The sequence below is a fragment of the Mastomys coucha genome, unplaced genomic scaffold (assembly GCF_008632895.1).
Source record: "Mastomys coucha isolate ucsf_1 unplaced genomic scaffold, UCSF_Mcou_1 pScaffold21, whole genome shotgun sequence".
NCBI classification, from domain to species: Eukaryota; Metazoa; Chordata; class Mammalia; order Rodentia; family Muridae; genus Mastomys; species Mastomys coucha.
The window spans coordinates 128,412,251-128,435,959 of NW_022196904.1; the positions used below are offsets into that span (position 1 = coordinate 128,412,251).

At 48.4% G+C, this 23,709-nt stretch overlaps 1 protein-coding gene across 7 annotated transcripts in view; it reads left to right on the plus strand.

Annotated features, from left to right (window-relative positions):
- The first annotated feature begins 2,027 nt into the window (after nt 1-2,027).
- Lrrc27 (leucine rich repeat containing 27) overlaps nt 2,028-23,709 on the plus strand; it is a 30,138-nt gene continuing 8,456 nt past the window's right edge. Inside the window, exons 1-9 of one of the 7 annotated variants that reach the window (XM_031388682.1) lie at nt 2,029-2,333; nt 3,535-3,620; nt 3,746-4,009; nt 7,389-7,519; nt 10,449-10,507; nt 12,688-12,840; nt 15,125-15,488; nt 17,081-17,227; nt 19,292-19,385. In XM_031388682.1, the coding sequence (XP_031244542.1) occupies nt 3,794-4,009; nt 7,389-7,519; nt 10,449-10,507; nt 12,688-12,840; nt 15,125-15,488; nt 17,081-17,227; nt 19,292-19,385 (1,164 nt within the window). In that variant the 5' untranslated portion in view covers nt 2,029-2,333; nt 3,535-3,620; nt 3,746-3,793. Of the gene's footprint in view, nt 2,419-2,912; nt 3,304-3,534; nt 3,621-3,745; nt 4,010-7,388; nt 7,520-10,448; nt 10,508-12,687; nt 12,841-15,124; nt 15,489-17,080; nt 17,228-17,775; nt 18,137-19,291; nt 19,386-23,709 lie in introns of those variants that run through there. The other 6 variants (XM_031388683.1, XM_031388686.1, XM_031388680.1 and 3 more) reach the window with 6 other exon arrangements.

Sequence of the window (23,709 nt, forward strand, 5' to 3'; positions counted from 1 at the left end):
AACCTGGGTGGAGGACACAGACCTCACCAGGCACAGAGTAAAACTCAGTGTGCACCGAGAAAAACACAGGAGTGGGGTTTTCGGAAGGGTTTCAGATTCCTTCACTGAAATGGCAGTGGAGCTGGCAGCAGCCTTTTCAACAGCAGCCAGAAAGCAATATCTTTAAAATTCTGATAGAAAATTGTTGTCAACAAGGAACTCCGTACCAATTCTTGAACAGTCATTCAAGAATTAGATGAAAATAAAGAGGGTACATTCATGAGCTTAAGGAGAATAGCCCAGAAACACTTGCCAAGAGAACTACTCAACAGAGGCATTTTAGCTGGATAATGAGTGAGCACAAAAAAAATGGTAAGATGAGTTCCTACATATAATTAACTACCGAATACAAAAACCAATTTGATGGGTTTTTAAGGGAAATCAAAACTCAAGACAACTGTAGGATAAAACAATGGGCTGAGATGGTGCTGTGCTGGAATACCCAGGGGCTCCTCAAGGTGCCTATGGACACCAGTTCCCAGCAGGCCGGACCCTGTAATTGTCAGCACATGAACATTATACCAAGTGGCTCATTTTGCCAATCAAATGTGTATAATAATTCCAATTTTTGATATAATTCTATTTTCCTAGTAGCAAGGAAGGTGGAACGTGTGTGTGTGTGTGTGTGTGTGTGTGTGTGTGTGTGTGTGTGATCTGTACACATATGTGGGTGGGTATATGTACATGTGTAGAGGTTGAATGTCAACTGTGGGTGTTGTTCTTAAGGAGCTGTCAATCTTGGTTTGTTTGTTTTTTTTTGACCCAGGGTCTCATTGGCTTGGAGCTCTCAAAGTGGTTTAGGCCGGCTGGCCAATGAGCCCTCCGAATCCACTTGTCTGTCTCCCAAGAGCAGGAATTATAGGCATACACTGCTGTGCCTGAACTTTTAAATGGATTCTTGGGGTCCCATGAGTGTGTGGCAAGCATTTCACTGAAAGCCACCAGAAAGGGGCCTCTTTGATGGCATGTGTGGCCAGGCAGAAATGGCCTGCCTGCTCTGCATCCTAAAGCTCCTCACAGCACCTCTTGACCCCAACCTGTAACCAACAGAACACTCCGGGTAAATTCAGCTGCAAGCACTCGTCCCTGCAGTGTTGATAGGACACTAGGAGACTACTGAGCTCCCACAACTCTTTTGAGTTTTCTAGGTTTTATTGTTTTCTTGTTTGGAATATTTTCTTACAACTTACTCCCATCTCACTTTCAGTCCTAAGGAATTTATTAGTAAACAAATTGAAAACTATTATTTAAATTTATTATTGCGTTCATATAGGGGATACTACAGGACAACTTTGTGGAATTGGTTCTCTCCTAGCTAGGTTCTAAGAATTAACTCATCTTGCTGGCCCAAATAAACCAAATTTGTTGCTGTTTTAGATCTAGACTTCCACTTGGGTTCCATCTTATACCTTCAATTCTGTCCTGCTTTGCTGCTTCAAAAATGTTTAGCAAGATTATATCAATGGGCATGTTAGCTAAGGGTACCACTCAATGTCCAGGCCAGTTCATTTCCAATTGTTTCCCTTAGATTTGATCACCTGTCATCAATGTCATTTCCAATTGTTTCCCTTAGATTTGATCACCTGTCATGTTGCCCTGTGACACATTACTCACTAAAAACTGTGGAACTTGCTAAGATCTCAACTTCTGGCCTCCAGAAAGGGAGTGACCAATATCACCTCATTGCTCAGGATCCTCTGAGATCCGCAGCAGGGCTTCTATCCCCACTAGATGTGGTATTAAGGCAGTTTACCATGTTCCAGTAATTTCTCTTTTGGGGAGGGATCCCTTTTCTCCAGAGGATGATGTGGTTTAGGGTATATGGACCTGGCTGACCTGCCTCCCAGAATACCCTGCTCTGCAGATCTCTAAATGGGAAAGGACAGCCTCCGAGTTTCCACACTAGGAGGGTCTGTGCAGAACCAGGGCCCACTACAAAAGGGATGCCTATTTGCAACAAACCCTGCACCATCCAGGGAAGCTAAGAGCGCGGCACGAGGCTGCTGCTTCTGCGCAGGCGCGGACGGCAGCGGTCCGTTTCAGAGGCCTGAGGCCCGAGGGTCCATTGCCCTGGAAGACGGTCTGGTCAGCAGAAGCATCGCTCGACCTCCCTCGGGTCCCCAAGCCCTCCTCGAATCCACCAGCCCATCCTCTCAAAGTTTCTTTTTGGCCTTGTCGCCCACCTCCAGCTTTAAGAGGCGGTAAGCGCACGCGTACCGAAGCCATCCCACCCCGGACCCGCAGCTTGACACTCTCCGGCCTCCGTACCGCAGCAGCGTCTCCATGGCGACCGCGTAAGCCGGGCAGCTCGCTCGTTTGTTAGGCTGTGCCTGAGCCTCTTGGAGGCGGGGCAGCCGACGTGTCAGGGCGGAGTCGCAGGTGGGCGGGGAGGAGGAACGGGGCCCGAGGGTGGATCACCGCCGGCGGCTGGACTAGATGGGACCGGCCACAAAGTTGCGGGGTGGGGTCACAAACTGGCTGGCGTAGACTCTGGGGTTGATGGGACCGCCCCATCGGCAGTGAGTCTGGTCTGCTGGGAGGTCCTGTGGACATCGGCCTTTGATGGCGTGGTGGTGGGAGAAGACTATGACTAGGATCCCTGCCCCTTTACAGTTGCCACGCCTGGGAAGATGGGAACTGAGGCCCAAAAGTCGAGCTCCCCCTAATCCAACCCAGTGTGGAAACAGCATCATTAGTCCTCTCTCTCCCTCTTGTCCATACATTTTCCTTACAATGTAATTTGTTGGAGGCAGAATCTTTCCTCCTAATTCCAAAGTGTAGAAAAAAAGATACAATAATAAGCCATGGACTGTGCAAAGGTTGGAGACCTTAGGGAGACCCACTCCCGGGGTTGGGGTGGCATATATCCTGCCAGAGTAGACCTAGGCATCCCATGAATTGTCCACCTTTGAGACCAACTCCTTAACTGAAAAGGTAGCTGCTCCTCAAAGGAGAGTGAAACTCTGCACGTGTGCCAGCCATCGGGCTGTCCAGTTGACAGATGATTTCCCTTCCAGCCATCCTCTTTGCTTGGATGGTTTTGCAAGTATACTCTGACTAAGCAAAAGGCTTGTTGAACGAAGATGCAAGATTGTCATTGCCCAGGTTTTCCCCAGTGCCCACCTGGCTCCCTCTTTGGTCCGGTCTGGGCCAGAGTGGAAGCTGGGGAAAACCTGACTTCAGAGTATTGGATACAAGAAGCAGAGAGATTTCCAGGGTGGAAATAGGAAACTATCTTACCAGAAGCCTCTCCCTATTTTACAGGTAGGTGGTTTGCAAACTTGAAAAGTCCTCCTCTGTTTTCATCCTGGATGCTTGTTTCCACTGGTATTTTCCAGTTAAACTGAGGGCAGGTGGCTGCTTGCTTGTAATCTCAGCACTTTGGAGGTAGATGCAGGAAGATCAGGAATTAGAAGCTCACCACACTGAGTTGCAGGCCAGCCTGAGCTACCTGAGCCCCCCTTCTCAAATCATAATTATCATTTTCTTCTTTAGACTTTGTGGTACAGTGTGAGGAGCAAAGAATTTAGCCAGTACCTTCTTATGTTCCAGTATTTACAAGTTTAAAAGCTAAATTCATGGTACTGTTCCTTTTTTTTAGCAACTCGAACCCCTACAAATGTGCCCATGCCCCACTCCCCAACCCCCACCCCGTGTGACTTCTGGTTGCTAGGACACACACACCGACACCCCTCCTTGTCTCCAGGTGACTCCATACCAAGAAGGATGAGCAGTGGCCACTGGAGGGCATCAGATGGAGGACACCAGCCCCCAAGCAGTGGCCGAGAAGGCTGCTAAAGATCCCAAGGATGCTGCCGTTGCCACCACCAAGAACTTGCCTGATCCCTTTTCCAGAGATGATGAGCAAATGGATTTTGAAGGGGCCATCTTTTCTGCCTCACCAGTTTTAGACCTGAGTCAAAGAGGCCTGTGCCATTTGGGAAAGTTCTTTAGAATTCCCAACCTTCAAGTAAGTCCAGATCCTGGGAGGTTATGATGCATGCATGCCTGTACCCAGAAGCAGAGTCGGCTCTGGCCCTTTGTTCCTCTTGTTAGGAGAGGTGAATTCTAGAAGGAGCAGGAGGGTTAACTGGTGTTTCACTGGCTGACCACAACAAAGAGCAATTGAGATGCGGTGCCAGGCAACAGAGAGAGCTAGGTGTCAGGATGAGGCAGCCTTCTCCATCCCATGGGTTGTGTTTCTTCATGAGAAAGTCGGGTGGAGATTAGTGCCCAGACACCCTGGGTCTCTGATTTAAAACACATGTCCTTCTGAACTCCCCGGGCATTCTGAAAACAGTTGGAAACTTTCTCTCATTCTCGTGATGTTACACGCTACTTTCCTTTGTGTCAGACCAGCCTTCTGGGCACTTCCTAGTAATGTTACCTTGTCCCTGTGCTTTCTGGAGCAAGCTGCATTGATGGCAGATGGAATCAAGGATGCCCCAGCAGTGCTGGCACTGCCCTGGTGTCACAGAATGTCCTTAAGTTGTGTTCAGCTTCATCTGGAACCTAGAAATAGTACTGTGGTGTATTGTAAGATGGTAGGGTAAAGTGCAGAAAGACCTTGTCAGAGACATCACAGTACTGAGATAAGCTGTCCATTCACTCTGCCCGTGTCTGCTCTCAAGACATGAGAGGAGCAAGCACTCTTGCCCTTTATCTGTAGATGAGGTCCTGCTGTGTGACCCAAACTAGCCTCAGATTCAACAGTCTTTGTGGCCTTGCCTGGATGGGTATTATCACCTCTGGGAGTGCATTCTTAATTACAGGGCCCACCTCCTCCGGCTGCTGTTATTCACATGTCACTAAGAAATGAAGCTCCCCATTCTCGGGAGTCCAATCAAGGTGACTGCGCAATACCCATTGCCGTTATTCAAACAGGAAGGAGGAAATTCCAAAGTCCTCCAGGTCTAACCCAGACTCATAACTGTCTAAGAAGACAGGCATCGCTATGCCAAAACGTCTGTGAGGTAATAATTATCCAGAGCTATAGACCATTAAGGGTTCTAGGCTTCATTTTGCAAATGTGTAGCAATCAGTCCTGGAAGGTATAAGTTCCATGCTAGGGTCATTGATGCTCAGAAAGGAACCCTGTTCACACTAGGACCTAGAGGAAGGGCACAGCAGCATGTGCTTCACTGGTTCAGACAGCACGGAGCCAACCTTGCCAGACTTGCTGAAGAGGGATGGCGTGTTACCTCCTCTGATGTTCATTTTCCCATGTTTAGACGGAACCCTGGTTTCCACTCTGAGTATCAGGATTAGCTTACACTGAGAGGAAAAGAGCATGCCTGAGCTGGTTAAAGCCTCCACTCTAAAAAGTCAAGCAGTGTTATGATGGGGACTTGCATGTGCATGACTTTGAGGACATGTGTCCTCATGTGCCCAGAGATACACGTGTGGGGACATCTGCCACCATATGACTGAAGAAGGCATGTACATATGTGGGGAGGGGAAATGTATCCTCACATGTTTAGAGGCAGGCATGTGTGTATGCATGTGGATATGTATTCTTATGTGTCTGGGGAATATATGTGCATGGAGACATGCATTCTCATGTACATGGAGGTATACATGTTCTATGTAGAGTGTCTACTCTGTGTACGTGGAAGTATGTATAACATCCAGTCAAGGGCATGCGTCATACCATGCATGCCTGCTGCCACTCTGCTCTCCAGAGACTTTGCCAGCTGCCAGCAGGCAGGGTCTGATGGTCTCCAAACTGATGTTCTATTTTCATACTTACAGAACACCACTATTGCAATCAACAGTCTTCAAGAACCTGGAAGTCATTTATATCAGGAAGATGGGATCCATAGAGTTGGGAGCAGTGACACCCTGACAGGGGAAGCTGTAAGGCTGTTGGAGTAGGAAGGCAGCACAGTTGTAATGGCTGACACACTCACACTTACTGTGTGATCTAATGGCTGACACACTCACACTTACTGTGTGATCTAATGGCTGACACACTCACACTTACTGTGTGATCTAATGGCTGACACATTCATACTTACTGTATGATCTAATGACTGACACACTCACACTTACTGTATGATCTAATGACTGACACACTCACACTTACTATATGTTCCTGCCAGGGAAGGCCCATTGCCCCCACTCTACAGGCAAGGACACCCAAGAACACCCAAGAACAGAGAGTTGCAGGAGCTTACTCAAGGTCACATAGCTAAGAGTTTTTGAAACCTAGATTTAAACTCGGGAAGTGTTGCTTTAAGGTCAGTGTACCTGATGCCTGATGCTGCCCCATAGCAAGTGTGGACACAAGTATAAATGTGCAAAATAATGCTTTGACAGCATGTAGTGGCAACATCGATGGAGGTGTTTTAAAAACACCCTATAATCCAACCACACTGTGACTATCAAATAACACATTCATGGGTTGACAAGATGGCTAAGTAGGCAAAAGTGCTTGTCAAGTAAGCCTGGTGAGCTGAGTGCCATCCCCAGAGCCCATATAAAGTTGGAAGGAAAGAACCGGATCCAAAAAGTTGCCCTTTGACTTTTACACGTGTGTTGCTGCATGCATGCACACCATGCATGCATTCAACACAAAATAATAATAAAATTTCTAATATATACTTCTAATATGTGTTATATATAATCCTACATATAATATTGTATATTCCACATATGTATACATATATATAGTATATACACACATACACAGACACACATATATATAATATACACACACACATGCATGTGTGTGTGTGTGTTGTGTGTGTGCATGTGTTTTTAACGTTTCCCCTTATCCAGGAGTTCTCAGTGGGAAATTTCAGAAACAAACTATGTTTTAGTAACATAAAGTATATTTTTAAGACCATTCTATTTCATTATTGGTTATTCTTAGCCTCTTGCTATGCTGGCTTCACCAGCTACACTTCATCGTGGGAGCACACAGACAGGAAAGCAGAATGTCCCAGTGCTGTGTGTGGTTTCAGGCATCCACTGAGGGGTCAGAACAGTGCTTCACAGGGCTCGGATCAAGCCATATCATCTTCTTGCCTGGGTGATGGTCTCTTTCCATGTGGCTGGTTATCACAGATCATGCCACCGCAGAATGTGTCTGTGTCCTGCAGCTTCCTCCTCACTGCCAACTGGGAATGAATCAGACGTGGCTCTTGGTGCTTGTTCATTGGGTTTGCTGAGTGTCGTACTGAGTGTAGCCAGAGAGAAGGAAAACCGTTGTAGATTTTAAATCTCTCTGGTTCTTGAGTCTACTGTTTGTTTGGTTCAATGTATAGTTGTGGTTGTTTTAATCCTTTTGGAGATGGTTTTAAGTTCCACTGGCTGACAAAGCATCCTCTGGTCTCCTTCTGTGGAAGCAATTGTACCTGCAGAGGAATGTGCTTAGCGAGATTCCGAAGGATTTCTTCCAGCTGCTGCCCAACCTGACATGGCTGGACCTCCGTTACAACAAGATCAGGGTTCTTCCGTCTGGGATTGGCTCTCACAAGTAAGTGTCCTTAGATGTGCAATTAGATTGTCTTGATCTGGGCTGGGCACTTAAGAGGCAGAGGCAGGCAGATGTCTGAGGGTGTTGAGGCCAACTTGGTGCCATCTCAAAATGTAAAAGTCCCGATGGTTCAGACAGAGCCCAGGATGCATGGCTGGCCATCCCAGGTACAGCCAACCATGTCATAATGGGCTCTTTGTCTTGGGCAGCTGATTCCACCTGACCCTGCTGTGGGAAGCTAAGATCAAAAGTACATTGGGTATATGAAAACCCAGCCACATGTTGCCATGGGCTGTGGGGAATCCCCCCTGACTATTGGGGAAGAGTTTTGCCCCCTTTGAGAAAGCTAGAAACCTCCAAGCAAGCCATGTGGACTGTCCTACCACATTCCTTCCTCTTGGCTTCCTGGGATTTCCTGAACTCCCAGTTGCAGAGCCCAGTCTAGCCCACCCTTGACACCTGAGTTTCCACTCCCTACCTCATCTACAGGCTCACCACCTCCTTTCCTAGGTTCCCTCTCCATGCTACATGTCCTCCTGTATCAGTGTTAGCTTTGACCTAGACACTCACTTCAGACTTCCTATCACCTCATCAGCTGGGACAGAGGGAAAAGGGCAGACAGAGTTCCTGAGGCAGTTGGGCACTTGTTTGCCAGGTGTCAGGGACATGGGAGGAGACAAAGCTGACAAAGGCCGCTAGGGTTTGGGAACTGTGTTCTCAACTTTGAAACTTATTTTGAAAGAACTAACTGAATGTGGGAGGGTTGGAATTAGACTTGGCCCCAGATCACTGCCTAAGGAAGGAACCTGTAGGGCAGAGGGGAAGGAAGGAAGCTGTAGGGCAGAGGGTAGAAGCACGAAGAGTTGGCAGGCAGCCAGGGAAGCAGTCCATGCAGGAGGCTTGGCCAAGCTGACCTTGGCAGGGCCTCGAGGGATCTCAGAGCTATTGGGATTGGCATCATGAGACCAGAAAACAAGAGTCATCCAGGAGTGACCCCAGTGCCCATATAGGGGTATCCCAGTGGTGGTATCATGAGTCCACTGTGTAAAGTAACAAACAGTGTAAGGTTTGTAGAGGTTATATTGTTTGGGAAAATGTAAATAAAAATGAAAAAAAATCGAGCACTTGGCACAGATGGTGGCGAAAGCAAATGCCCTTGCCTTCAGTCTCCAGCTCAGCAGGAAGCAGCTCGCTTTGGATGTGTCTGAGCTATGGATGCTCCAGGAACCCTCCTCTGGAGCTATAGGGACCTTGGGAGCTGCAGGACAAGCTATGGATGGACTGAGGGGAGGGTACATGCCTGGCCAGCTAGCTGTTGGTGAGACCACAGGGATGGATCTCTTGAGTGGATCTCATGCCTGCCTGCCCAGGCCACCTGGTCTTCTGGGCCTGTGTCCTGTGTAGAGTGGCTTTTCTTCCTCACAAGGGAACCATCTTTTATGCGGGATATCTGAGTGCTTCTCATCCACAAATTGTTTTATTGTTAACACTCGGTCTGGCAAGTAGTTGTTGTCCTTGTTAATTAAGGTCACATAAACTCTGCAGGCCCCACTTCCTGCTTCGCCCAAAAAGAGGAGTTCTATCCCCAGATCTGGAATCCTTGGATTTTGACAGTCAAAGCCAGCTGCTTTGTGTTATTTAAGTTATAATTGAGCCTCTGATTTTACACCCATTATGTCATTAAAATTGAATCCACTTGCTGAAGAGCTGAAACATATTAATTAGAAATTTTAAGTAATTATGGGCTCATTAAAGGCTTTAAAGTTAAAAAAATAATTAAAACAATAGTATCAGAGCCCCCGTTCACCATGTGTGGATGTGTGAGCATGACCCAGAGATTAAAACAAGGCCTGTTGATTTGTTCTCCTGAGACCGAAAGCTGGCAGGTGCATATGCAATTGTAAGTTGCATCAATATGACCAATGAGGACAGTCTGGTACTGTCTGTCAGGACACACAGACTGACACTGGCTCTTCATCACATCGGTATTGCTATATAAAGTAGAAACCGTCCTGCATACTTTCAGCTTAATATTTGGTAAATATTAAATATTAAATAAATATTCTTCCAAAAGAAGTCAAGCCAAGTGGACTGGAATATTTTTGGCTCTGGTGATGGAGAAGTCCATGGCACGTTGCTGAGTCTCTCGTCTTGAGTCACAGTCAGCTGCTCCCAGGGAGCTGGCGCGTCCTTGCTGGCTGTTCTCTTAGGAGCGGATTTAAGGAGCACTACAGCAAAGCCAATGAGCTGGGTCAGGAAAGTTGCAGTAACGACCTTTGTGCACATTGCGTTAGGTTTCTTGAGTGGGGGGCAGAAATAGGTCAGTGGTTGAAAGGGCTTTCTGGGGAGCAGGCTAGGCTCTCTGTACACACCCACATGGACAGTTCTTGACTCTCTGTGACTCCAGTTTCAGGGGATCTGGATCTGACACCCTCTTCTGGCCTCCATGAGCATATGGTACACATACATACATTTAGACCCTAAAAACCGTGCATACACATAATTTCTTTAAATAGTAAATCTTTCAGAAAGAAGAAAGAAAAGTTCATTCATCATGTCAAATAAGGCAAGACATGGCTCAGCTAGCACTGGCCTCAAGACGAAGCCTCTCTGTCTTGAACAGCGCAGAGAGGAACAGGCTGGCTGAGAGCTTGCGCCAGATTTTGGCTGAGGTGCTTGAGAAGTAAAGGAAAAGAGAGTAATATATTAATAATGGGTATAGCTGTAAGAATCAAATCTGGAAAACAAACAGAACAGGTGCCACATTCCTGTTGTCCCCTGACTTCGAGGTGTTTGCTGATGGCTTGCGGTGTGGGTGCGTTGGGACGTCTGAGACCCCAAAAAGGAAAATGGGGATTTTGGGTGTATTTTGTAGACTGTCATTCAATCTTCTGCTTTCTAAACTGCTTTTTGTTTCTTTCTCTTAAAGACATTTGAAAACTTTGCTTTTAGAAAGAAATCCTATCAAAATGTTACCGGTTGAGCTAGGTAAGTGCCGCAGGAGTAAATGGAAGGTGGCTTTAAATGCTCTGAAGTTCCCAGGGCTTGTGACAGCTGAAGCATGGCTGAAAGGATAAGGTGGCAAGGTGTTCAAAGTCCCTCTCCCCATCGCTGTGAGAAAACACCCTGACTGAAGCAGCTTAAGTGAGAAAAGGGTTTTGGCTCACAGTTCATAGGTTTGTGGCAGGCAGGTAACTGAAGGTGTCAGGAGGCCACATTGCACCCACAGTCAAGAGGCAGAAAGTGGTGAATTCTGGTGTTCACCCCACTGTCTCCTTTTTCTATAGTGTAGGATCCCAGCCCTGGGAATGGTGCCACCCACAATAGTGTGTGTGGGGCGCTCTTTCTACTTCATTTAACCTTATCCCAATACTCTCCCCACCCCCATAGGCATGTCCAGAGGGCTGTCTCCAAGTTCCTTATAGATCTCAGGCCTGTTCTCAGGTAGAGGGGTTATCTGTGTTGTCTGTGCCTATACCAGACTTTGTATATAGTGCACAGCCTAACAAAACCTGGCCATACAACTGTGTGTCATCACATGGCTTAGCTTTCCATGGGGCCAGTCCACTCTGGACTAGCCAGTCCAAGCTGCTTTGTTTCAGTGCCCTCCTCTGGATTTAATCTCAGTTCCCCAGTGGGTGGGTGGGGCCATTCACTCCCTGGTGTGCAGTTTCCTTGCTGCAGATGAGCCAGCCATTTTCTCCTTTACACATTGATTTGTCTTAGTTTCTGCTCTCTCTTATCTTCGTCTATTTAAGGTTGCTTTGCTTTTTCTTTTTTCAACTTTATTGAGTTGGAAGCTTGGGTTTTTTACTTCAGTCCCTCTTTTCTAATGTGCATTTGAAGTGCACTTTATCCTAAATGCTGCCTTCACTCTGTCCATGGGGTCCAGCTTGTCACTCAGTGCAAGTGTTTTCTGGCATGATTCACTCATGGGCTTTGTTTAAGTTTTTTTTTTTTTTCTTTTCTTTCTCTCTGCTGTGATCAAATATCTGACAAGAACAGCTTGAAGGCAGAAGGAATTGTTTGGGCTCATGGTAAAGAAGGCATGGCAGGGTTCACTGTGACAAGAGTATTGCAGCTGGATCGGGTCAGGAAGCAGAGAGCAGGGGATGCTGCTGCTCACCAATGTCTGCTTTTTGCCTTTTCAGTCAAGAACTGTGATCCCTGGGATGGTGCCTCCCAGGTTCAGAGCAGATTCCCTGTCCCCTCAGTTAAGCCTCTCTGGAGACACCTCACAGGCACACCAGAGGCGTCTCCTGGGTGATTCCACATCAGCCCAGTTAATTATGAAGATTAGCAGAGCTTGCCCCTTTGCTTATACAAAAGTAGAGACTCTCCAGCTAGCTCCCTGTGGTGAGTGGTGCTTTGCCATTTTAAAAAGACTCTCAGGCCAGATAAAAGCACAGAAGCCAACTGTATGCAACTCACTCACAGTCACTAAAATGCAGGAGGCAAGAGCAGCTGGAAGGGGAGGGGAGCAGCAGGCACCAGGACAGGAGTGACTTCATGTCATTGTGTCACGGAGGCACTGTGCACTTTAAAGGAGAGGAACAGTTGTCTTTGGGAGAAGATCTTCCCTTGGTCCTCTTGACATTATCAGTTGGCCATGAAGCTCGCCTAGAAGTGGGAATGTGGGGGAAGGTGGCCAAATGGATGAACGAACGTGGGAGGGAGGAAAGACCATGATGTGATCTGTCATTCACACAAGCAAATACAGAAGATGACGATTGGTTTTTCACCTGGCCTTGGGACTGGGGTGGGAAGTGGATCCCTAAGACATTCTTAGACATTGTTGATCCTGTTCTGTAATCCCAGCACTTGGGACCTGAGACAGGAGGATTGCTGTGTGTCTGAGGAGAGCACTGGGTTACACAGTGAATTCTAGGCCAGTCTGGGTTACAGTAGGGTGAGACCCTGTCTCCACTGAAACAAAGGGATAAACAAATGAATAATAACTGTCAATTCCCATTACCCATTTCCCCATCTTTTCCTCCTCCTCTCCCTTCTTTTGAGCCAGTTTTTGTAGCCCAAGATGGCCATGAACTCCCCATGTAACTGAAGATAACCCTGAACTCAGGAGCTCCCTGATTCCACCTGTTTTCCGCCCTCTCCTGAGTCCCTCTCCAAGACGTGAGCAGAGGACTGAAATTTCCCCTCCACTCCAGGGCAGGTCACTACACTGACGGCATTGAACCTGAGACACTGCCCTCTGGAATTCCCTCCTTACCTGATTGTGCAGAAAGGCTTGGTATCCATCCTCACCTTCCTACGCATCTGCTCAGTGGAGAACACCTTCCCTAGAGATAAGTCCCTTCCAGGTTTGTAGAGAATTTTCTGTTACTAGATGACAACTGGGAGTGTGGCTTCTCTGGCCTCTGTGGGGCTCACATGGCAAAGGCTAGCCCCTACACTGGCCCAAACACCATGCCTTGCCTTGGCTCAGGACCACTCTGAGCAGTACACACCTGTCTGGGTAGACGAGGTAAAAATGTATGGGATAAGGCAGGTGGAGCAGTCTTTGCCTCCAGGCCAAGCAAGCATCTGCTCTCAGAGGGCCTTGTGCTCCTTCAGACAACTTTTTTAAAAGTTCCATGGAACACATCCTGTTCCTGCCTAGATACTAAGAGCTAGAGTAATGAACATGTTGTCCCCTTGTGGGGAGATAGGTACACTGCCCCATTTTGTCATTATATTGAGCAGCCAGAGAGGAGGAAGGGGAAGGAAATAGTGCACCCGTCTTTGCCTTGGCCATCCACCGTGAGTGTCCCAGGTTGCAGTGTTGTAAAGCAATCACGTTCATAAAGGGCCTTAGCTGGTGTCAGGCCCTATATGAGTCAGGGATTCCAGGGTCTGTGGGTGGTTTCAGAGGTGCCCCAGAAACATTAGAGGGAGTGGCACTGAGCTGCAGGGAAGGTAGGGAGCTGCACTTTAGCAAGCCCCTGGGACTGCTGTGTGCAGTGTAGGCCTCAAAGGGTTCCTGTGCCTGCATGGGAACCTAGCTGAGGGCTCCTCCTTGGGTGGCACCTAACTCTGGTGCCTTAGACTGCCTATGTAAAGGCACATAATTGAGGGGAAAGCCTCACATAGCAAGCCTCTGAGAGGTAGTGATGGTACCCTAAGTCCCTGAAGGGCAGCTTGACAAGGACAGGATAAGAGAGGAAAGGCAGGGTAGAAGGCACTGCATGCCTGGCAGGAGCAGGGGCAAGCATGGGATTACAGAATACAGGGAGGGAGGGGTGAGAGTCTGGAAGCTGCAGCTACTGTACTAGGGGGTCTGGAGCAGGTCTGGGGCAACACCTGGGCAAATGGTGCAGAATACTAGAGGACATGCATGAGACCCCAGTGAAAAAGCATTCTGTTCATTTAGAAGTGAGAATGCCACGAAAGAGGAAAAGGAAAAGCTGTCCTCCAGCCTGGAGGAGACTAAATGCATAGGAAATTGAACACACCACACTTTCAGGAAGACACTGGGTCTGGCACCAGTGTCACCGGGACAGCGCAATTAAGGTCTGCATGACATGACCGATGACAGAAGTCAGTGTGATCCTGGCTCGGAGGTAGGGTTTGGGACTGGAAGTAACTCCTGTTCTGTCGTGTTTTGCGTAAGTGCAAGGAGAAGATCAACAGTAGTCAAGAGTGGTCAAGGTGTTTAGCACCTAAGACCAAAAGATGCTAGATAGTGGAGGGGTCACTCTGCTTGACCCTGCACCTTGGCTCCTGTCCAGTCCTGCACCTCCTGGGTCATGGTGCTGAGCTTCTGCCTGCCTGAGAGCAAGTCTGCAGCAGGTGTCCCCACTGGGTGGGTGCCACACTACCTCAGCAGTCCTTGGACTTGTTTTTTTCTCAATAGCTCACGCAGAACTAAAAGTCAGCAAAGCATTGCCAAAGAACAGCAAGCACATGGGCTAGCTTTTAACTGAAATAAAGATTCAAGATATCTTGGGGGAGGGCAGCAGAAATGCCCATAAGGGCGGCAAGGATGCCTCAAGTGCATGGGCCAAAAGATATGGTAGGTGGAAAAGGTGGGAGGAGCTCAGGGCTTTTGATGAAGTGTGTCCATCCCCTGCCCAGTAGCTGGCTGTGGGTCTGTGGCAGCCAGTGAGCCCAGCTAGTCCAGACCTGAGTGAACCCCCTCTCACCTCCCAGACATCTGAGCAAAGAAACAAAGGCTGAGGGCCTGGCTGCTAGCTGATCCTGAGAGTGGCATTGATTTACTGGCCACTGCTGTAGGCATAGTCTCATGTTGGTGTGACAAAATATCTGACAGCAGTAACTTATGGAAGAAAGGCTTATGTTGGCTCAGGATTTGAGGAGAGACAGTCCCTCTGGAGAAGTCATGGCAGCAGGTACTTGAAACAGCTAGTTACAAATGTGTCTGCAGCTGGAGGCAGAAAGAGATGAATTGGGGTGCTCAGCTCTCTGGGTCCCCAGCTCATAACATGGTGCCACCCACCTTGAGGGTGGGTCTTCCCTCCTCAGTTAAGCCTATCTGAAAATACCTGTACCAAACCAGAGATGTGTCTCCTAGGTGATTGCAAGTCCAGACAAGTTGATAATGAAGATTGACCCCACAAACACCGAAATGTCTTTTTATTCCACCAGAAGTCTCAGCGCCCAAGATGGGCAGCAATGACCTTCAGCAGTACCCTGTGCTCCCTTCACCCCGTAAAGGCTCTCCCAGTGAGAACGACCTTAATGTCCCGGACCAGGAGAAGGAGAAGGCTGACTTCTTCCCACCTATGGACAGGTCAGACCTGAGTGAGCTCCGAAAATCCAGTGCCTCCTCCGAGATCTGGCCCAGTAAGGAGGAGATTAGGCGCTTCTGGAAGCTGAGGCAGGAGATTGTGGAGAATGAGAAGGTGGAGATTCAAGAGAAGAAGCTCTTGGCTGTTGAGCTGCCACCAAATCTCAAGGCGGCGCTAAATGCCAAGGAGAGAAAGCGCAGGAAGCCATGGCCTGCAGTCAGGTAAGGTTGTGCTGAGGCCGGCTACCTGACCTACAGAGCTGGAAAGTTCTTTCATGATCCTCTGAAGCATGGTATCTGCTTCCTAAAGTGCTTGTCTGTTCTAAAACAATTGTTTAGGGTATATTAGACCAGCCCTGAGTATAGGAGCAGAGCAGACCAGTGTCACTGAACACACTTGGCAGAGTAGGGCATGTAACTCATGGGTGGTATGTGACGCCTGTGCATGCAGCTGATGCGTGTGGGAACTGTATGGTGCTGCGTGCGGAGAGAACAAGAATGTGTTCAGACCGGCTCCCACATCCTCCAGAGATATGTCATCATATCTCAGGGAATAATAATGGGCTCTTGAGGATGACTGACTCTTAGAACTGACAGTAACCAGTGGTCTAAGACTCGATCTGGACATTTGGGAAGATATCCACAGAAGCTGTGGAGGATGACAGGCCTGCTTGGAGAACAGCTAGCTCTCTAAATATGCTGTGGTTCTAAACATTGTAAGCGTTATTGTGAAGGAACGTATATGCATATGTGGGTGTATTTGCCAACGTGTGCACATCTGGAGGCTAGAGGATGACTTCATATGTTTCATTCTGCACCTTGATCTTTGAGTCAGGCTGTCTCACTGAACATTGCTATTTCTGTTAGTCTATGTGGCCAACAAGCCCCTAGGATCCATCTGTCTTTGCTCCCCACACCACAGTGGTGGCTGGCAGGTACATGCTCTGCTCTTGGTTTCTACATGCATGCCTGGGGGACAGACTCAGGTCTTCACCCTTGTGTAGTGGATATTTCACCCACTGAACCGCCTCTGCACTTCCTGGGTTTGAACATTCATCTAAATCTTAAAGCATGCGTGCGGGCACACACACACACACACACACACACACACACACACACAGTACTGCCAAAAAGCTTTGGCACCCTGCACCATGGCCTGTGGCCTTGGTGGCCTGGGGCTATTGAAATGTTCTCAGTTTGAGTCACAGGCAACAAGAGCAGTAGCATCTTCCTCTGCTGCTTAGAAGCCTCTCTCCTCCTCCTTATGCTCACTGTGATGAGTGATAATGCCAATTTATTCCAGCAATCATGGTCCACTCTCTAAAAGTACTTAAGTCTGTCTCTCTGTCCAACATAGACACCAGAGTTCAGCCCTGGGAGACTGACTGGCTTGAGAGGTTGGAACATTCAGTGTGTGACCACATTCCCTCTGGTTCCCCCTGCTGACACTGTGCCACCTCCTGGGAATGGTTTAAGGACGCGCTTTCCTATGCTCTCAGCTCAGTAACTGATGGGCCATGTGGAGGACAGAATCCTCAACTGACTTGGATCAGTACTGAGGCTTTCTCTGGATTGCTATAGCTGAGACCAGTGACTATTTCAGTATGCAATGGACACACCAGGCCTACTTTAAGCTTTTCTGCTATTTATTAGGGCGGGGCTGGGGTCTTGGTTTTGTTTTCTTTGAGACAAGGTCTTATACTGTAACCTCCTTTGAAATCCATAACCTCCTTTGAAATCTGCATGTGTGTATCACTGTCTTTGCTTACCATCATATAGTTATATTTTCATCTATTAACATTTTGTGATTTCAGAAAGAGATCTACCTCCTTCAAAGGCATCTTGCCCAACCTCTCTTCAACATACCAAAAGACAGTTCATACAAAAAGGATGGAAGACACTCACAGGGCAGCTGTTCAGGAGCTCCAAGAGCAAAAGACTACGCTGGAGCAGCGGAGGAGGTGCGCCTGGGCTGGGATAGCATCAGGATTGGGAGACCTTCCCAGTGGTCAACCATGTTGGTGTGGTTTTGTCACCAGGGGTCTGATGGCTTCAATTCTCCTGGCCATGCTGGGTCAGCGTCCCTCATTTGGAAGCCCTTGCTTGCACATCTCTCATGATCTATAGTTCTCTGAGATGCCCAGGCTCTTGCTCAGGCATTCAGAGACTCCTTTTTGGACTTGCACAGCATGGTAGTTAGTGGGTATCCTTGGAGCAGTTTACTGTCCCCAGCCTTTCCTCCAGGCCTGTTTGCATTTTCTAAGTGCCTTGAGCTTTTGTTCCCCATACCCCAACACACACACACACAGGCCAAGTACCTTTCTCCTCCTCTGCCCATCCCTAGGTCCTGCCATCATATCTAAGGAATGCTATTAGAAGTGCCTGGCCACCTGTGAGCTTCTCATGTCAGTGGCACACTGACACCACCGACACACTCCCTATCCTTGGGTTCCTGTGCCTAGCTTGTCACCCCCACCGTTCTCAACAACTATTCTCCTCTGCCTTGTAGCTCTACTGACAACCCGGCTGAGTCCTGTTATGAGCTCCCTCCAGCCAGCCAGTATGGACCACATCCACAGTACCACAGGGCCCCAAGCCTCCTGGTTGGGTTTGGCCAGTGGGGGATCCCAGCTGATTTGTCCGCGCTGGTTAAAGCAAGGATGGACTCCCTATGTCCTCAGCTTCTGTGAACTTCCTAGTCATATCCCACATGCTGCCTTTGACTTCATTTTCTTTTCCATTTACTTATAGTTTTTTTTTACTGTCCCTTCCCTGTCCTGTCAGGATCTGGGATCCTGGCCACATCAGGCACATGTCCCTGAAACCTCCCACTCCTCCCTGGCTATAAATAAACCTCCTGAGGCCACAATCAGAAAGTCTGCCTCTGTTTGTCTGGGACCTAACTGGGGACACACTGCTCACAAGCAGCATTCATGGTAGCCTATGGCTGGCAGCAGAGCAGACAGCCTCTAGTCAGTTTCCTCTTCCACAGTGGGCCGTCCACCTTTGTTGAGAGCATGCAGTGTATACAAAGAACCAGTGACTTCTCTCCAGTGTCTCACCTCTGTATTGCACCCCCTTAATGAGCAGCTACTAGGGGCAGGTGCTCTCACTTTCCCAATTAGGAGCAAATCCCCTCTGTTCCTTAAGATGGAAAGATGGCTGATGAAATGGGTGTCCTTTGTCCAGGAACTAAGTGGAAGATTTGGAGCATGTCTAAGCACTAGGCCAGGGACTTGGACCATCTAGGCTGGTGGCAGGACACCTGGGAGGGGGTATAGAGAAGGGCCCAGTTCTATACCCCATGTTGGAACCCAGAGGACCCTGGAAGTTCTAAGGCACCTACACAGGGGATGGAATTCAGGATGGAAAAGAGAGATGGGGAGGCCCAGATCAAGGCAGGAAATACATGAGCTAGTGCCCAGGTGTCTCTCTCTGAAGAGGGCAAGAAGAGGCTGATCTAGAACAGGATTTGGGGTGCCAGCCACTGGAGCCGATGGCTAGAGAGGGTTCTAAGAGGAAGGTACACTTGGGGTAGGCAGCAGAGGTGGCTTGAATGGAACAAGGCTTCATTCCATCCCTACGGCTCTGGACACTGTGAACATTCTGTATCCCTAGAAGCTTACCTGGCCCCAGGGATCCAGTGAGATGGAATATGTGCATTATCATGTATCTGAGGGTCTACAGCCTACAATGCAGTCCCACAGCCTAGCTCATTCCTCCCTGGGCAATGGGACTTGGGGTAACCCGGCTGCCACAGCAAGGTATCAGCCTGCAGCATGAAGGGCAACCTACATCCAGGGGCTTTCAGTTGGGATCTGCCTCAGCGGTCTCTGCTCAAAGTGTTTTGGATGAAGCCCAGCTGGAGGGGAGGGGAGGTGAGGAGAAGGCTACCATTCTCTCACTGGGGACATACATATAGATAGATGAAGGCTTAGTGAAGCTGAAATGACAGCAGGTTTTGCCAGTTCTGCTGGAAGGAACTTGTAGGTTGTGACTTTAATGTGACCATGCTTCTTCTCCAGAGACAAGAGAGCTCTGCAGGAGTGGAGAGAGCAGACCCAGCTGATGAGGCACAGGAGGGACCTCAGTAAATTCCAACCTCCACATAGGAACATGGTACGTGGCAGGCGAGGTGGCTCTGGTCCCATGTGTGAGCAGGGTGGGGCTCACACACAATGTCCAGGCTGTTCCTCTAAGTCAGCGGTGCTGCACACAGCCCCACCCTGTGAGCACTGCAGCTTGCCCTGGCCTTTGAAGCTGCCCTCTGCCCACTGACTACTGGTTCCATCTGAAGGGATCAAACTTGAGGGGAAAAGAGCAAACCACTAAGTTGAGATGTGTCTATGGGTGTCATCCTATAAAGTCTGCGTCCACGTGCCAGCCTGGGACCTAAAGAATAGTGTGGCCCCAGGATCCCCGTGAGGGTGTGTCTCACAGGGTGTCTGTGGAGCACCCCTTGCAGGGCCTGGTCCCGGAGGGCACAGGGGGCAATCGGCACCTGGGAGCTGGCTGCTCCTCCAGAATGTACCTGGTATCCTCTGCACTTGAGTCTAGACAGGCATTGAGCTTCTTAGCTTGTTTGCAAATGTTTCTTCAATTTTTTTTTCTAAAAAAATACTCTCTGGCCAGGTGGTAGTGGTACACGCCTTACTCCCCGAATTTGGGAACAGAGGCAGGTGGATCTTTGCAAATTCGAGGCCACCTTGTCTACAGGGTGAGTTCCAGGACAACCAGGGCTACACCGAGAACCCCTGTATCAAAACAAACCAAACCAAACCAAAACAAAACAGAACAAAAAGGGCTTCCCATGTCCAGCAAGCCATTGGTCAGTAGCTGAGGAAGGTCCTAAGGCTTTGCATAGTCTGCTCTATAAGCTCTTTGTGCTGGCCTGCTGATGAAGTCAGCGTGTACTTCGAATCTTTAAAAAACAAAACAAAACAAAACAAAAAAACCTAATTTTAGAATCTCTAATACAGTTCCAGAGTCAATACAGAGTTCCGTGCATATCTCTCCTCTTCCTTTGATGTTGCTATCTTCCCAGAGCTTCCCAGGTTCTGAGCAGCACTCAGAATAGGCCTGCCTGGTGCTGCAATATGAAGACCCCAAAGGAAGACTGCCCATTACCACCTTCTTCCCAGGCACCCTGGTCCGCTGGGGTCCTCTTGTCAACTAGCATTCATGCTGTCTGGTGTGCTCTGGCTGGACCCTTGTGTCTCACTACATCTTCCCTGACGTGATACCTTGGGGTAGTGGTTTTTTTAATCAGTTGTATCTCCATCTGATTTCACTTCCTAGGGTTTAGTGAGAGATTTGTATTAGGAACATGGACACCACAGAGCAACCGTTGTATCTTCCTCTGAGCAGCTTGTCACTGGTTCATGGGGACCCAGCTGTGATAGTTTGAATGAGAATGGTCTTCAGAGGCTCATATATTTGAATGCATGGTCCATAGTTGCTAGAAGCCTTTGGGAAAGACTAGGAAATGTGGCCTGCCTTGGTTGGAGGAGGTGTCACCAGGGCTGGGCCTTGAGGTTTCAAAAGCTACACCATCCCCAAATGGTGTTAGCTCTCTCTCTGTCTCTCTGCTTCACGGTCATCTTAGTGTGTAAGCTCCCAGCTACTGTCCCTGTGCCATGCCTGTCTGCCTGCTGCCAAGCTCCTTATCATGGTGGCCATGGTCTAACCCACTAAAACTGTAAGGAAGCAAGTTTAGTATTGGGTAGTAAACGCTTCCCTTTATAAGTTGCCTTGGTCATGGTATCTCTTCACAGCAAAAGAAAAGTAAGACACCAGCCTTGATCCCTTTCAGGATAGCATGTTTATCCCTTGCAGTCATGCTGGCCTCTCCTCCGTGGCTGATCGGGGCCTCCAGACTTGTTCTTAACTGCCCCTTTGAAACTGACTTCTAGTACAACTTGCCTGAAGCAGAGACCTTTGTCACTGATGTCTGGTGTAGCTAGTCTGCAGTGGGGCTGGGCAGCTGATGGCTGGGTAGGGCAGGCTGCTGTTGCTCATCCAACTCAAACAATGGTTTGGTATCTTAAGAAACAAGAGAAAGAAAGAAACAAACAAACCTTGGAAACACTTGCTACTATAGAATGCCATAGGAGAGTGATAGAAAGCATAGGGTATGGATTTCAAATTCTGATGCAGGTAGGGTCCCAAGGTGGTGAGGGTTCCCTGCTCATGGCCAATAGAGACAAAGGTCTGCTATCTCCTGGGATGGAAGGCCAAGAGATTTGGACTCCTCCAACTCAAACAGGACCTGTCACCTCATGTCACGTACACTCCTTACCCAGAAAGCCTTTCTCAAGAGTAGTTCCTTAAAGCCATCCTGGATCCTGCAACAGGATCTTCCTAAATGGTGTAGTAAGGACCACAGAGGCTTTCAGGGAAAGCATGCTGAGAGCTAGCCTTGGCCCCTCTGTTCATCCTGAAGGCTGCTCTGTTCTGGTCCACCACGGTACTGCCTTCTACATTGTGTGTGATGTCAGAGAGGAGTGTGTGTCCCTTATTCCTTTAACACTACATTGTACTATGCCAAGTGTTCACTTTAGTCTCCACCATTTTTTTTCTATATTCCCCAGGTTTTTCATGTGTATAAAAAAATGAGAAATATCTTTATCAGCCTGGCAGTGGTGGTACACTGATTTAATCCCAGCACTAGGGAGGCCAGCCTGGTCTACAGAGTGAGTTTCAGAACAGCCAGAGCTACACAGGGAAATTCTGTCTCAAAAAAAGAAAGGAAGGAAGAAAGAAAGGAAGAAAGAGAGAAAGAAAGAAAGAAAAAGAAAGAGGGGGAAGGAAGAAGGGAGGGGGCTGGAAAGATTACTTAGTTGTTACAAGAAACACTTGCTGCTCTTGCAACCTGGCTTCAGTTCCAAGTACCCATATGGTAGCTTATAACCATCTCTACTTCCAAGGGATCCAGTGACCTCTTCTAGTCCCCTTGGGCACCAGGCATACACATGGTACACATACATACATGCAAGCAAATAACTCAGGACACATAACGTTAAAAAAAATCTTTTTAAACATATTTTTTTAAAAGAAACCAAAGATTAGAAGAGAAATGGGGAGATGATGTGACAGGCAGTTCCCAAGAGAAAAACCCAAATGGCTAGAGGTATGAGCTCATCATGTGTGAGCTCCTCCACTGGTCCAGCTAAGAACCCTGCACTGTGAGCAGTCTGTGGTACAGCCCCAGCAGCCTCCCGGGAGATCATCTCAGTAACAGGACGAGCAGACGCAGGATGTCTCTCAGGTGATGAGGGCTTTTCTAGCACTTGAAGAGCCCTGGGTGAGAGCCCCAGAACCACAGAAATAGGCATGGTCTTGTGATGCGATCCCAACACTTGGAAGGCAGAGACAGGAGCATCAGCTAAGGATGGAGTTTGAGGCCACATAAGGCCTTATCTCCAAAAACAAACAAGCAAGATAGTGTCTTTGGAGACTCTGTCGAGTTCATTCTTCAGAGATGACAGCAGTCTAATAGGAAGCAGTGAGCAAAGATGTTTGGTGGTGTAATTTGTCATCTGCAGAAACAAACACACAGTGGGGACTCACAGTAGAAGGTGTGTCCGTGTGCCAGCCTAGGGGGAGTTCTCAGCCTGTACAGACGCCTGCAGTTGGGCAGTGGGTCACTAGAGGGCGCTAGGGTGCTGAGCACGGCTGGAGACTGCTGGGCGGAGCTGATGCTCCAGCCTTGAGCACTGTGTGCCAAGCCTGAGTAGTCACCATGTGTGAGGAAATGCCTTTGCAGCTTGGCTCCTGACTGAGCCCACTTGCCTCTCCCGTGCTTCTTGTGACCCGTGAGCGTTCAGGTCGTAGCCTGTGAGTGTGCAGGTCGTAGTCTGTGCTAGCCTGGTGAAAGACTTCTGAGACTGGACACTGGTAAGACTCCAGCTCTACCACCCTATTCAGAAAAAGCTTGCCTTTCTCTTCTCCATGTTGTTCTGAAGCTGACAGCCTTGCTTGTGACCTTTGAGCCCATTTTTTTTCTGGACCTCCATAGCACTTGTGTGTTTGACGCTCTCTCGTAAAGCTGATGAGAACCTTCTCCAGTCATCACCAACACTCCCAGGGCCTAAAAGGTTGCCTAATTTTCAAGCACTTACATTTTTGTTGTTGTTGTTCTTAGAGAATAAGGTATTTGGATGAATTTTTCTTGCCTATATTTTTCTGTAATAGGAAAATCGTGTAAATGAGCGCCACCTCTCCCCCAACACATGGGGGAGTTTTTTTTTTTTTTTTAAACAAGTAAAGTCTGACTTCAATAGGGGGGAACCAATTACCTGCACTCCCTCATGCATTGCTCTCTGTCGGAATGTCTTTGGAAGCCTTTTGATCTCCCATGGTGAGGCAGCTGTCACAGTCTGCAGGCACGTGGAATTCCACTGCGTCCCAGCCCTGTGCATTTCTGGGGTGGGGGTGGCTGTAA